Source organism: Microcaecilia unicolor, chromosome 1 (genome assembly GCF_901765095.1).
Source record: "Microcaecilia unicolor chromosome 1, aMicUni1.1, whole genome shotgun sequence".
Lineage (NCBI taxonomy): Eukaryota > Metazoa > Chordata > Amphibia > Gymnophiona > Siphonopidae > Microcaecilia > Microcaecilia unicolor.
Genome location: NC_044031.1, coordinates 429544838 through 429559676, shown reverse-complemented (window position 1 = coordinate 429559676; position 14839 = coordinate 429544838). Strand labels below are relative to the sequence as shown.

The following is a 14839-nucleotide window of genomic DNA, read 5'->3' as shown; positions in this document are numbered from 1 at the left end:
TTAGCATCCCTATGGACCGGCCCAGAATGCGACTGATGGGAAGTAACAAAGCAGTGAAATTATGGGAGGAACCCTAGTAGCCCTGCCGTCAAGACGTGTGCTCCGAAAGCAATCCGCCGACAACTGAGGACATCAAAACGATAGTGCTTAGAAAAAAATGCAAAGATGACCAAGTCGCTGCCCTACAAATGTCCTCCGGAGGCACCAAACAATGCTCTGCCCAAGAGGCTACCTGATCCCTTGTAGAGTGAGCCTTAACATGCTCTGGAACAGGTTTCCCAGAAAGAAGGTAAGCTGAGGCAATCATTTCTTTAAGCCACCGAGAAATAGTGGGCTTAGAGGCCATGAACCCTTTGCGTGACCCTCCACTCACCTGCCCAAGGTTCTCTCGCAATTCCTTCCCTACCCACAGTTCTCTCTTAATTCCGCTGCCCACCTGCCTGAGGTTCTCTCTCGATTCCCTCCCTCCCCTGCCCACAAGCACAGTCCAGCATATCTCCTTCCCCTCCAGGACCACCAGCGGTTCCCTCTTCCCTCCTCTACTCTTCCTTTCTCTTCCCTTCCCTTCTAACCCAGGCCTTTCCCTCTGATCCGCTCCGCCCCCTTCTGACACAATTTCTTGTTTTTAGAAGGACAGGATGGGAAAAAGGGAAAGGCCTGGTGCAGGTAGCTTTTCAGTACAGCTGCAGGGTCGAAGACTTACTGATAAGGTAAACTGGGTTAGAAGGGAAGGGAAAGGAAAGGTAGGGCAGGACAGGGGAGAGAGAGCCTCTGGTGGGCTAGGATGGGAGGGAGAGATGCCGGACCACACTCAGCAGTGGGAGGTGCGGGAGAAAGGCAGAAGATTAATTATTAATCTTGATTAATAATTATCATATTAATTGTGGTGTTAATCGTGATTAACGTTCAGCCCTAGTTTCTATTATATGTACTTTTCTGTTGTTGATTGCACTTACAGGGATCTCCTGCAACTATACTTTTTAGCATTCTAAAGCAATTACATAGACAGCAATGGCTATCTCCTCCAGTCTTTGAATAACGAAGAACATTAACTCATAAACATGGAACTGCAGTGTTGAAGCAAATTGTTTACTAGTGATGTTAAAAACTTTGAACCATCATTAAGCCACTGCATTAACTATTAGTCTATTCCTCTACTCCAGTATAATCAAATAACAATAAATTGGGGTGATAGTATCTGAGGTCTGAAGGCGACGAAACAGTGTGACAAGGCGGTGGCCGTAGCTAGAAGGTTGCTAGGCTGTATAGAGAGAGGTGTGACCAGCAAAAGAAAAGAGGTTTTAATGCCCCTGTATAAGTCGTTGGTGAGGCCCCACCTGGAGTATTGTGTTCAGTTTTGGATTCAGTTTTGGAGGCTGTATCTTGCTAAGGATGTAAAAAGAATGGAAGTGGTGCAAAGAAAAGCTACAAGAATAGTATGGGATTCGCATTACAAGACCTATGAGGAGAGACTTGCTGACCTGAACATGTATACCCTGGAGGAAAGAAGAAACAGGGGTGATATGATACAGACGTTCAAATATTTGAAAGGTATTAATCCGCAAACGAACCTTTTCCGTAGATGGGGAAGGGGTTAGAACTAGAGGGCATGAAATGAAATTGAAGGGGGGCAGACTCAAGAAAAATATCAGGAAGTATTTTTTCACGGAGAGAGTGATGGATACTTGGAATACCCTCCCAAGGGAGGTGGTGATGAAAACGGTAACGGAATTCAAAAATGCATGGGATAAACATAAAGGAATCCTGTTCAGAAGGAATGGATCCTCAGAAGCTTAGCGGAGATTGGGTGGCAGAGACGGTGGTGGGAGGCAGGGCTAGTGGTTGGGAGGCGGGACTAGTGCTGGGCAGACTTCTACGGTCTGTGCCCTAAAAATGGCAGATACAAATCAAGGTCAGGTATACACAAAATGAAGCACATATGAGTTTATCTTGTTGGGCAGACTGAATGGACCGTGCAGGTCTTTCTCTGCCGTTATCTACTATGTTACTATGTAAGTCCATGAGACTAAACATCAATAACTACAATGAAAATATAAGGTGCTTTTTTGTTCTCAAGACAATTTATTTATTGACTAGCCTTGGTAGCTAATAGCTCTTTCATGAGGTGAGAGCAGAAGAAACAAAAGCAGACATTGCCAGAAGATACATGTGATTCACAAAAAGCATTCCAAAGAATGTGTGAAGCAGGAGGAGGGACTGGGCTGCTAACATTTATTTATCTATTTGTTGCATTTGTATCCCACATTTTCCCACCTTTTTGCAGGCTCAATGTGGCTTACATTATGCCGTAATGGTAATCGCCATTTCCGGAATGAGAAATACAAAGTAGTATTACATTAAAGTTCATAAATGTTGAAGTAAATTATAAAGTAAGTTAGATAAACAGTTCATTTCAGGCATGAGAGATAAGGGGGTAGTGCATTAACGTTCATTAGTGACAAATTGATTGAAGCAATCAGGTATAGAGAGATCGATTTTGTCTGGTTCTGGTAGAGTTTTGATGTCAGGTCATTTATGAAGGATCATTATGGTATGTCTTTTTGAACAGGTTGGTCTTTAAGTAATTTCCGAAGGCTGTTAGGTCGTGCATTGTTTTTATGGCATTTGGTAGTGGTGCAAAAGGTGATAGGCAGAGGAATTTTATGATACCTAAGTTTTTGTTCCGTCTTTTCTCCTTAGCTCCGAAGTGTCTGATTATTTTAACTTGAAATGTTTAATGTTCCTAGATTGTATCACAAAGGCAAATCCAAAACAGTTCCGATGCATTGAATACAATATAATCAGACATGTTGGAGCTGAAAAACAAGGACTTAAAGATCTAGATTTCTTAACTCATTATGGATCATAGGGCCCTGTTTATTAAGGCGTGTTAGCGTTTTTAATGCGCCCTCAATTAGCACACGCACTAACCGTGTAGGTACCTATAGGGATATTGTAGGCACATACATAGTTAACACGTGTACATGGTTAACGCGTGTTAAAAATGCTAACGCACCTATAATGTGGCTTAGTAAACGGGGCACATAGAATTTTACCGCCTGTTATCTTCTGGTCACACATCTTTTCCCCTACAGTCTATCATTGTAATGATTTTTAGATTCACTTATATTTTCTGGTAAAATATATTTTCAGCTCATTCTGTTCTGATCTGAGGAAGGGGGTGTTAACTGCAAAAAGCTGCTCAACAAATGTTTTCAGTCAGGTCAATAAACAGGCATTGCTTTGTATTTTTACATTTTCTTGTTTAATCTTCAATATATTAATTATAATTCTACTTTTGCAATTTACTGGCTATTAATACAATTATAAATTACTTTTGTCACCCAACATATTCTTGGTACCATTACATGCAACACTGGAAATTTAAAAACATTTTCCCACTATTTGTAGCCCATCAGTTTTATAATAATCCATTGATAGCTCAGAACTAATGTTAAGAAATTATAACATAATTGGCAACAGTGATACTTGATAAGTTATGAATTATTCCATTTTTCAAATATAGGTATTACCACATTTCATACATGAATACATAAGTATTGCCACACTGGGCGGTTTAGTTTTTCAGCGATAATGGAAACCGAAGGCGCCCAGCTCAAAAACGAACAAATCCAAGGCATTTGGTCATGGGAGGGGCCAGGATTCGTAGTGCACTGGTCCCCCTCACATGCCAGGACACCAACCGGGCACCCTAGGGGGCACTTGTAACAATTTAAAAAAAAGTAAAATACCTCCCAAGTCCATAGCTCCCTTCCTTTGGGTGCTGAGCCCCTCAAATCCCCCCCCAACCCACTGCCCACAACTCTACACCATTACCATAGCCCTTATGGCTGAAGGGGGTCACCTAGATGTGGGTACAGTGGGTTTTGGGGGGCGGTTTGGAGGGCTCCCATTTACCACCACAAGTGTAACAGGTAGGGGAGGGATGGGCCTGGGTCCACCTGGCTGACGTCCACTGCACCCACTAACAACTGCTCCAGGGACCTGCATACTGCTGTGATGGAGCTGGGTATGGAATTTGAGGCTGGCATACAGGCTGGAAAAAAAAGTTGTTAAAGTTGTTTTTTTTTTTGGTGGGAGGGGGTTAGTGGCCACTGGGGGAGTCAGGGGTGGTCATCCCCGATTACCTCCGGTGGTCATCTGGTCATTTAGGGCACTTCTTTGGGACTTGTTTGTGAAAAAAAAGGGTCCAAAAAAGTTACCTAAATTCGCACTAAAAACGCCTTTCTTTTTTCGATTATCAGCCGAGGGCACCCATCTCTCCTCGGCCGATAAACATGCCCCAGTCCTGCCTTCACCACGCCTCTGACATGCCCCCATCAACTTTGCCCGTTTCCGCGACAGATTGCAGTTGAAGACGCCCAAAATCGCCTTTCGATTATACTGATTTGGGCACCTTTGTGAGATGGGCGCCCATCTCCCGATTTGGGTCGAAATATGGGCGGCCATCACTTTCAAAAATAAGGCTGCGAGTCTCCCAGTCTTGTAAGGTCCTCTTGTAATTTTTCAAAATCCTCTTATGATTTAACAACTTTGAATAACTTTGTTTTGCCAGCAAATTTAATTACCTCCGGTTGATGGTGAAGTGGCAGCGAAGCGTTGGATGAATAGGAGATACAGGACTGATCTTCAGATAAGTGCTATAGGGCTGTCTCACCTGAGTTGTATATTTACATTGAAATGAACAGAGCGTTGAAGTGAATTAAATTGAATTGACTATCTACATTCTGTGTTCTGTACATGTACACAGGTTTGTTACTTGGACTCTTTAGCAAACGCTTCAGCATAAGAAGAATTTGTGGAGTTTTTTTTTGAGCCGTATGATGGTTTATCGGGCCCATACCTTATAGTTGGAGTATTCAGGCTGGCTGGGTGGTATCACTGAGGCTTTTTTTCTCCACTTTCTAATAGCTGTGGTGTTTGTGGGTTGGAGTCACATCAGGTGTATTGCAAGCAGTAGTACAATTGCAGCCTTTGAGCTGTGAGATTGGAGTTTCTCACATTCTATAACAAAACACATAACTGAATTGGCTTAACAAGCTCAGGGCTGCACTTAGGCAGGGGCAACAGAGGTGGTCACACAGGGCTTCATGCTCCCAGGGGCCCTGCAGCAGCGTTGGAATCTCACTCCCTCGCCTTGCTTCAGCCATCATTGCCATCTCCTGTTTAGAGTAACACTGTCCAATTCGCGATTTGAATCGATTCATCAATTCATTTTTGGTGAATCAATTTGAATTGATTCGTTTCTTTAAAAAATAGATTTTTAAAAAACTCACTATTAGCCGCTTCTTCTGCCATCAGCCATCTTCCCGCCTTCCTTTGCGTCTTCCATCTTCACACAGGATGCATGTCCCACCCCCTCCGTGCCTCCACGGCTCCCCTCCTAAGACCCAGTAGCTCTCTGTTCCCCAAGCCTAAAAGACACACTCTGCTGGAGGGAAGATTGTAGTTCCGTCTTCTTTGCACAGGATGCCCCTGGCCTCCTGTCCATGCAAATTGAACTGCAAATCTTGAACACACTGGATTTGACAAAGAAAGAGAATAAATCAAGGCCAGCATGCCCTGTTGGTTAGAGGTCAGTAATATGGTCTGTATTTGTACAGTTGGATAAAAACCATGCAGAGTGGAGAATTTGTGAAATATACGCTTTGCAAAGTTAAACTTAGTGGTGGCACCAGTAATCTTTGGCAGCATGTTGAGAGACATCATAAAGCAAAATTTGATGATCTGCAAGCTGAAGACACTTCTAAGAAATCTGTTAAGTCTGACACTTTTGTGACCACAAAGCCTAAAGCATCAGCAGCCTCTTCTGAAGCCCGGGTTTCATGCTTTTTCCACAAGCCACTTCCACCAGCAGATAAGAAAAAAAATTGACACTGCCCTCATTTTATTGTTAAAAGATATGCAACCATTTAGTGTTGTTACAGATGAAGGCTTTTTGGCCTATTCTCGGTCTCTCAACAGGTGTTATGCCGTGCCATCACGTCAAACGTTAGGTAGAATGATTGAAGCAAAATATGATGATATGTCCATCTACATTTTGAGTCAGCTTCGAAGTCTGAGATATTCAAACATTACCACAGATCTCTGGACCAGCAGAACCATGGCAACTTATATTACAATTACTGCACATGGCATAGATGATGACTTTCATGCAATGAATATTGTGCTGGATGTGCAGTACATGCAGCCTTGGAGATCACTCAGACATTATCAGCTGTTTCAGAGTTTGGAACACAGGATGTGGATAAGCCAGGACAGAAATGCAGTTTCTGGGAAACAGTGGAATATACAAATGTTTCAGCTAAGAAAGCCAGATTTCCATCACAATCTGACTATGACAGTGATATTCGAATCAGACGCAGTGCAGAACTTGCTTGCTATAAACATGAAGATCCTTTGGAAACTGGCAGTGATGTTTTTTGTTTCTGGCAGCAAAGTCAAATGAAATTGCCACTATTGAACCAGCTTGCACAGAAGTTTCTGTGTACACCAGCCACCTCTGCAGGGGCGTAGCTGCGTGGGGCCTGAGGGGCCCAGGCCCCCGCATTCCTCTCTCATGCCCCCTCTACGCTAGTGGCCAGTCAGGTGCCTGATTTTAGGCAGCACTGCAAGCAAACGCAGTTTGCTGCAGTTTTAAAGGGCATTTTAAATTTTGCTTCCCAGCAACACTGCCACCTACCTTTGTGGGCCCCCCACATTGGCTCCTGCCGATGTGACACTCAGAGCGTCACAGGCACTGCTGTGATGAGCCAGCCCTAAAGTTCCTTCATTGAGCCCCGAGGAGCCCCGCCCACAACATGAGACGGACGTGCAGGCAAGCCTGTCCCGTGCGGTGCAGAGCATTGACGTCATCCGAAGCATGGGCGTGGCAACGAGACAGAGAAGCAGGACTGACTGCCGGTGCATGCTGCAAGGGAGTGGGACCGTCGCCAATCTACACTGATTCTCCGTCCTGACTCCAACAGTTCGGGTGAGCACTCAGCAGCCTCATCCCGTCCGCTGCTGCCCTGTCAGCTGCCGATCGCCTCGCGCCTCACTCGTCTTCCCGCCTCGCGCCTCACTCGTCTTCCCGCCTCAGCCTAATTCGCGCCATCTGACTGAGAGCCTCATGTCTCGCGCCTCGCACCTCACTCATCTTCCCGCCTCAGCCTAATTCGCGCCATCTGACTGAGAGCCTCATGTCTCGCGCCTCGCGCCTCACTCGTCTTCCCGCCTCAGCCTAATTCGCGCCATCTGACTGAGAGCCTCATGTCTCGCGCCTCGCACCTCACTCATCTTCCCGCCTCGCGGCTCGCGCCAAAGTCAGATCAGAGACTCTCTCTAGATCTGATTGAGAGCCGCCACCTGTCAGTCCAACTCCAGTTGTTCCCAGGGCCAGGCTCTGCCTCCCCTCCACCACTGTAACTGCCTGCTGTGCTGTCCACTCCAGAGACTCCAGCAATCACAGACTCAAAGCGAAGGTAGGCGACAGCAACGGCGGGGGGATAGTAGGTGAGGCTGGGTTGGGATGACTGTGGTGGTAGTGTGGGAATTGGGCAGAATTAAGTCAGGAGCTATGAGAGGGTGAGGGGAGGGGGATCGGCAATGGCGGTGGCGGGGGGGGGCTATAATGTGCCCCCTCGCTCTGGCCCTGGCCCCCCCTACCGCCGCAGTTCAGATACGCCCCTGCACCTCTGTGCCCTCAGAAAGAATTTTTTCTGCTGCTGGACAAATTATAGCTGCAAGATGCAGTTGTCTGAAGCCAGCCAAAGTGGACAAAACTGGAAGATGTAGGGTTTGACCAAAATTCACTTTTCACATGATGTAACACAGCATGGCATGCTCACGTTAAAGTTTGCCTTTGTTCAATTGCTGCTGCCTGTTTTTTTGTTTTTTTACCCTTTGTGTTAGAATATTAGCATGTGGGCCTCACTATTTCAATTTAGTTAAATTGAATCAAAAAACCAATTTTTTGAAAGAATCGAATCATACCAAATCGAAAATGTTTTGACTGAATCGGACAGCACTAGTTTAGAGAGCTGCATGGGAGTGGGGATTGATTCCCTGGAAATGCACAGCGATCTGAGCTTTGCCTCTCCTCCCCCGAGCTACAGGGTGCCCTTCCGGCACATACCCAAGCCATCCTGGGGGTCTAGTAGATTCTTCAGGGCAGGAAAGATCCCCAGTCTTTCCTGTCCACTGCTGCTGACCCTCTTGCTGCCGCATCGCTTTTTTAAAATGGCTGCTGAGACTTCCAACGGCATATAGTGTATATTCTATATACTGCACCTAAATCTAGGTGCTGCTTATAGAATACGCTAAAGCACAAATATTTACCTCGCAGATTTTTTAGGAACCTTATATAGAATCTGGCCCTAAGCTTGAATTCCGTAATGGCAGTTCTGCATGGAACTGCCATTATAGAAGTCCGCAGTTTCACACCTAACTTTAGGTGCGAGCACTTATGCCATGGCAAAGCCTAGTATAAGTGCTCATATCTAACAGTCGGCAGTTAGGTACATAGGGGGAGATTCTATGTATAGCACCTAAAAAATTGGTGCAGAAATTAATGCCGACTAAGCATATTCTATAAGCAGTGCCTAGATTTAGGCGTGGTATGTAGAATACGCTTAGTTGATATCTCAGCACCTAAAACTATGCACCTCCATTTACACCAATGAAAACGTGGCGTAAATCTTGGTGCATAGATTTATGCACACTGGGCCATATTCTATAACTGTGCACATGAATTTCAAAACGCCCACGAAATGCCCATTTTCCTGCCCATAACCATGCCCCTTTTTACCTGCACACATTAGAAATTAGGCACACTGCTTTACAGAATACACTTAGCGAGTTGTGAGCATAAATTCTAATTATTGCCAATTAGTGCTCATTATTGATTAAGTGCTGTTATCAATGCTAATTAGCTTAAGCTAATTGTTATGCGCATTGTTATAGAATACACTTGGATTTTTGCGCCGATTTCTAGGTGCGCTATATAGAATCTGGGTGATAACTCCTAGTATTCTGCAACCCGATTGCCTAACTCCTAGGCACGACCCTGACTTGCCTATGTCCCCCAAAGTCCATGCCCCCCCTAGAAGTTGTGCACAATTGAATTTACACGCACGGCTTCTAGAATAGTGACTAATGGAGTTGCACACAATTGCTAACTGGTGTCAGCATCAATTAACACAAAGCCAATAACTAGCTGTTAACTTCAATTAATAAAAGCAAAACAGGGAGAAGGAAACCCCCTATGAACCAACAATAAAATAAAAAAAGAAGTAGGAGAAGACCAGTCCAAAACCAAACCAAGGGAAATACAGTTTAAAATTCTTTTTTATATAGACGATACAGATCTGCGTTTCGGTGCAGAGGCACCTGCCTCAGGTGTCAATAAATCAGTATGAATGAAGATAACAGCATTCACAATTTCATATATAAAAAATATAAAATCTATAAAATACAGCGTTCTTGACAAGATGGTAACCAGCCAAAATGGTAACCACAAAATTGCAAGTAGCCAGAGAATCAACTGAGTTCCTGCAGCTACGTTGATTCTCTGACTACTTGCAACTTTGTGGTTATCATTTTGGCTGGTTACAATCTTGTCAAGAACGCTCTATTTTATAGATTTTATATTTTTTATATATGAAATTGTGAATGCTGTTGTCATCTTCATTCATACTGATTTATTGATACCTGAGGCAGGTGCCTCTGCACCGAAACGCAGATCTGTATCGTCTATATAATAAAGAATTTTAAACTGTATTTCCCTTGGTTTGGTTTTGGACTGGTCTTCTCCTACTTCTTTTTTCTTTATAGATTTTATACTTTCTATAGATGAAATTGTGAATGCTGTTGTCACCTTCATTCATATTGATTTATCGAGTCCTGAGAACACAGATCTGTGTCACGTCTATATAATAGGGATATTTAAACTGTATTTCCCTTGTGTTGGTTTCGGACTGCATCTCCCCAACTACAATTAACAGCCAATTATTGAATTAATTTGTGTGCAGAATTGACCTTAGTCTATAAATTGTTTGCACAAATTTGCATTCTAAGCCTAAATCTGGGCACACAAATTTATAGAATTAAAGGGTTAGTGGCTGGATATTGCTGCTAAACAATAATGTCTGGTGCCCCCACCACTCATCTCCTAATCTTGCCCCTTTTCATATGGATAACATCTGGCCATTTTACTAAAGTGTGTCATGGGTAGAGAATCAACATTCCCATGTAATCCAGCTAGTGCGTTAGGATTATTGTGTACCATGAGAGCACTTAGTATCTCCTAAATAAGAGGCAGTAAGTGTTCCCACATTATTATTTTGCAGGTGCTGCATGCTAATGGGAAACATTAGTGCATGACCTGCAAAAAAAAGAGGAAAATGCCCGATTGTAATGCTGCGGTAAACCTGGGCTTAGCACGCAAGAAAGTCCCATGTTAGAATGCATTAAACCCAGATTTCACCGCACCTTGGTAAAAGGGCCCTTTAGTGAGTTAAACTGCCCAATAATATCCATATACATTTTTTAAATGCAATCCTAGGTGAATTGTTCATTTACACCTGCTGAGAAACGCGTAACTTGCTCTCATTATTGGGTCCCATATGTTCATATATAGTGGAATGTACTCTGAGTGTTGACGATATGAAAAGGTGAAACCTTAGTACCAGTAAATAAATAAATGCTGAGCACTTTGTACTCTTATGAAGTTGATATCTACTGCACATGTTGCCTCTTCTTTGCCAAAAAAGATTCCCAGTCAGGTGGCGTCAGAGGAAGCTTGATCTGAAAGTGATTCCAAAACCTGCAAAATGAACAATAGTAAAAATTGACTTCTCATGTTAGAACCTGATCTACTGCTCAGAAATCAGAGAGGCTAATTCTGCATCATGTCTTTTGGGCAGGAAAGCAACACAGGCACAGATGCTGTGCCTATTTTAAAAAGGCTGGTGCCGTTATAAAATCACTCCACACATGCAGTAACATGGCGGCTTATTTTCAAAGTAATTAGACTTACAAAGTTCCATAGTAACCTATGGAACTTTGTAAGACTAAGTGCTTTGAAAATGAGCCCCATAGCAACATAGTAAATGACTGAAAATAAAGACCTGAATGGTCTATCCAATCTGCCCAGCAGTCACACTTATTATCGAGTCATGATTATACCAACAATGAATGTCATATAAAATACTTGATCATTGTCTCTGTTTGGAATTTCTGGGACATAGACCGTAGAATTCCGCCCCTGTCCTTAGGTTCCAACTAATGAAGCTGCCAGCAACGACCACTCCAGCCTATCCAAATTGGTCTTTTTACGGGACACAGACTGTAAAAGTCTGCCTGACACGCACTGTCCTCACATTCCAAATTACTGGAGTTTCCGTTGAAGCCCCCTCTAGCCTATCCTAAATCGGTTTGCTATATACATGACCCAGACCATACAAGCTTCCCCAGCACCGGCCTTAGTTCTTCATAGCCAGCGTTTCCATCTAAGCGTCACTCATCATGCAAACACACATGCAACCATTTAAGTTTTTTTTTTTTTATACCATTCATTTTCTAGTTAGAGATCCTCTGTGTTCATCCCACGCCTTTTTGAGTTCAGTCACCGTTCTCCACCACCTCCCTCAGGGAGGGCATTCTAGGCATCAACCACCCTCTCCGTGAAAAAGAATTTTCTGACATTAGTCGTAAGTCTACCACCCTGCAACCTTAATTCATGTCATCTCGTTTTATCATTTCTCGTTCTCTGGAAAATATTTGTTTCTATATTAATGCCTTTCAAGTATTTAAATGTCTGTATCATATCTCCCCTGGCCCTCCTCTCCTCTACGGTATACACATTCAGGTCTTCCAGTCTCTTCTCATATGTCTTTTGGCACAAGCCCCATACCATTTTTGTTGCCTTCCTCTGACTGCTTCAAGCCTTCTTACATCCTTAGCAAGATACGACCTCCAAAACTGAACACAATACTCTAATAGGGCTTCACCTGCCCCAAGACTGGCGTAATTGTGTCCATGAATGAGCACCTGTGTTCACACTTTATAAAATACACTCATGAATGTCAATTTAATCCCCGCTTCTCCCGTTGCTGGCCCCCAGCAACACCCACATGTATAATCACAAAAAAGCAGGTGCTATGTTTGTATGTCTATATTTTATCTACATATACAATTTTATAAGGGCTTATCTGAAGAAAAAATGCTGTTCTAGATGCTCAACCCTTATAAAGATACCCTGAGACTGGAAGAGTGGACAGTTCAGCTCTCAAATCAGTCAGGAGAGACTGATGCCACAACATTGGCTTCTTGCATGAGGGGTCACAGGCATTATTAAAGCACTCAATTCAATCATGGTTACCAATTTCTTTATCAAGGGGTACTCACTACTCTGTTCCCAGAACCCCTGGGAGCCCTCACCAACACATCACAGAATCTTTACTGCTTTATTGGTACAAACAGGCTATAAAAGAGACATTATAAACTTTTCTTTTTTTTTTTTTTTGCTTTGCTTACCCTAAAGGACTTGTCTCTAACTGATTTGGATTTGTCCCAAAGAAACAGAGAATGCGAATTAGGAAGAGGACTTAACATCCATCTGGTCTGCATAGTTTTGTTTTATTTAACAGGGTCTTATATTGAAACAAGTGCAGCATGAATATTACAATACTAGGAACCAGCAAACGAATAAACAATCATAAACATCTCTCTTATAGCCACACAGATCCAAGAAATACATTGCACTTATAAAATAGCAAACACAGTTTTAATCCTGGTGCAGTACCTCAGAATCCAGTTAATGTCTGGCTTTCCTTTCACTTCTTTGCCATTAGAGATCCTTTGTGTTTACCTCATACTTCCTAAAATTTCATAATGGTTTTTGTCCATTGAGAAGACATTCCATGCACCCATCACCTTTTCCATGAAACCACACTCCACTCCTGCCTTAAGACAGGAGATGGAGGACCAAAGAGAGAGGCAATACACGGACCCTCATCTCAAGTTCTTTGAGCTGATCCTTAATTCCAGTGACCTCACCCCTCTGACCATATGATGCACTGGGGGATCTCACAGAGTCTAGTGGTCTTAAACTTTGAGCTGAAGTTAGCAAACGGGCACTCCTGTTTAGAAGGAATAGATCCATAGAAGCTTAATGGTAGGTAGATGACAACACCAGTAATTGGGAAGCAAAGCCAGTGCTGGGCAGACTTCTATGGTCTGTGCCCTGATCATGGCGGACAGATTCAGCTTCAGAAGCTGGAGAACAAGGCCAGTGCCTACAGTCTGTGCCCTGATCATGGCCAGACAGGTTTGGATGGGCTGGAATGGGGCTTCAATAACAACTTCTGAAATTTTAGAACAAGGATAGTGCTGGGCAGACTTCTACACCCTCAAAATGACAAGAACAAATCAAGATCAGGTATACATATGAAGTATCACATCATACCTTATGCTATGAGTTATCTTGTCGGGCAGACTGGATGGACAATACAGGTCTTTATCTATCGTGATCTACTATGTTATAATGAGTGAGGGTATCAGAAGGGGTGGGGGACAGTGAATAAATAGGGGCAGGTAAAGTAGGGTGAGTAAAGTGAGTGAAAGGATTTGAGCTATTAGTGGGGAATGAGTGAGAAGATAGTGAAATGGACAGAGGGGCTATGGGTGTACATGAGGGAAACAGAGGAGAGTGTATGAGAAATACTTGGCAGAGGTAGGACTAAGGGAACAGGAGAAGGGTGTGGGGAGTACCTGGCACTAAGTGGAGAAGTCTAGGAAAAGAAGAGGAGCAGCAGCAGTTCCCCGAGTCAAAGAGAAGTAAGGGTATGGAGTCCAGGTGTGCGGATGTTATAATGCCGTTGTATCGCTCCATGGTGCGACCGCACCTGGAGTATTGTGTTCAGTACTGGTCTCCGTATCTCAAAAAAGATATAGTAGAATTGGAAAAGGTACAGCGAAGGGCGACGAAAATGATAGTGGGGATGGGACGACTTTCCTATGAAGAGAGGCTGAGAAGGCTAGGGCTTTTCAGCTTGGAGAAGAGACGGCTGAGGGGAGATATGATAGAAGTGTATAAAATAATGAGTGGAATGGATCGGGTGGATGTGAAGCGACTGTTCACGCTATCCAAAAATACTAGGACTAGAGGGCATGAGTTGAAGCTACAGTGTGGTAAATTTAAAACGAATCGGAGAAAAGTTTTCTTCACCCAACGTGTAATTAGACTCTGGAATTCATTGCCGGAGAACGTGGTACGGGCGGTTAGCTTGACGGAGTTTAAAAAGGGGTTAGATAGATTCCTAAAGGACAAGTCCATAGACCGCTATTAAATGGACTGGAAAAATTCCTCATTTTTAGGTATAACTTGTCTGGAATGTTTTTACGTTTGGGGAGCGTGCCAGGTGCCCTTGACCTGGATTGGCCACTGTCGGTGACAGGATGCTGGGCTAGATGGACCTTTGGTCTTTCCCAGTATGGCACTACTTATGTACTTATGTACTTATGTAAGTAGTACTTTCCTGGTGCTGGAATGATCAGCTGTTTCCATGGTGAAGAGGCATTGTGACCTTATATGAGAATGAACACTGGTGGTCAAGCTGGAGAGAAGCAGTGACAACTGCAGGCATAGATTGGGGGGGGGGGGGTGGTAATTGGGCAGTCATCCCCCCCCAATTTGCTGCTGTTCTAATTTGGCCCTCTTTCCCCTACTGCCAAAATGACCACCCTACCCCTTGCCATCCACAAACTAAGCTACTAAAGTGCAGCCATGGCACGGAAAGAGTAATTCGGGTGACTGGAGGGCTATAAAGTATGAGGT

At 43.7% G+C, this 14839-nt stretch overlaps 1 protein-coding gene across 1 annotated transcript in view; it reads right to left on the bottom strand.

Annotated features, from left to right (window-relative positions):
- Positions 1-10073: 10073 nt before the first annotated feature.
- The window catches only part of LOC115476024 (cytidine monophosphate-N-acetylneuraminic acid hydroxylase-like), a 362006-nt gene continuing 357240 nt past the window's right edge, over positions 10074-14839 (bottom strand). Inside the window, 1 exon segment of the mRNA XM_030212136.1 lies at positions 10074-10825. Coding sequence (XP_030067996.1) covers positions 10738-10825 — 88 coding nt within the window. The 3' untranslated portion in view covers positions 10074-10737.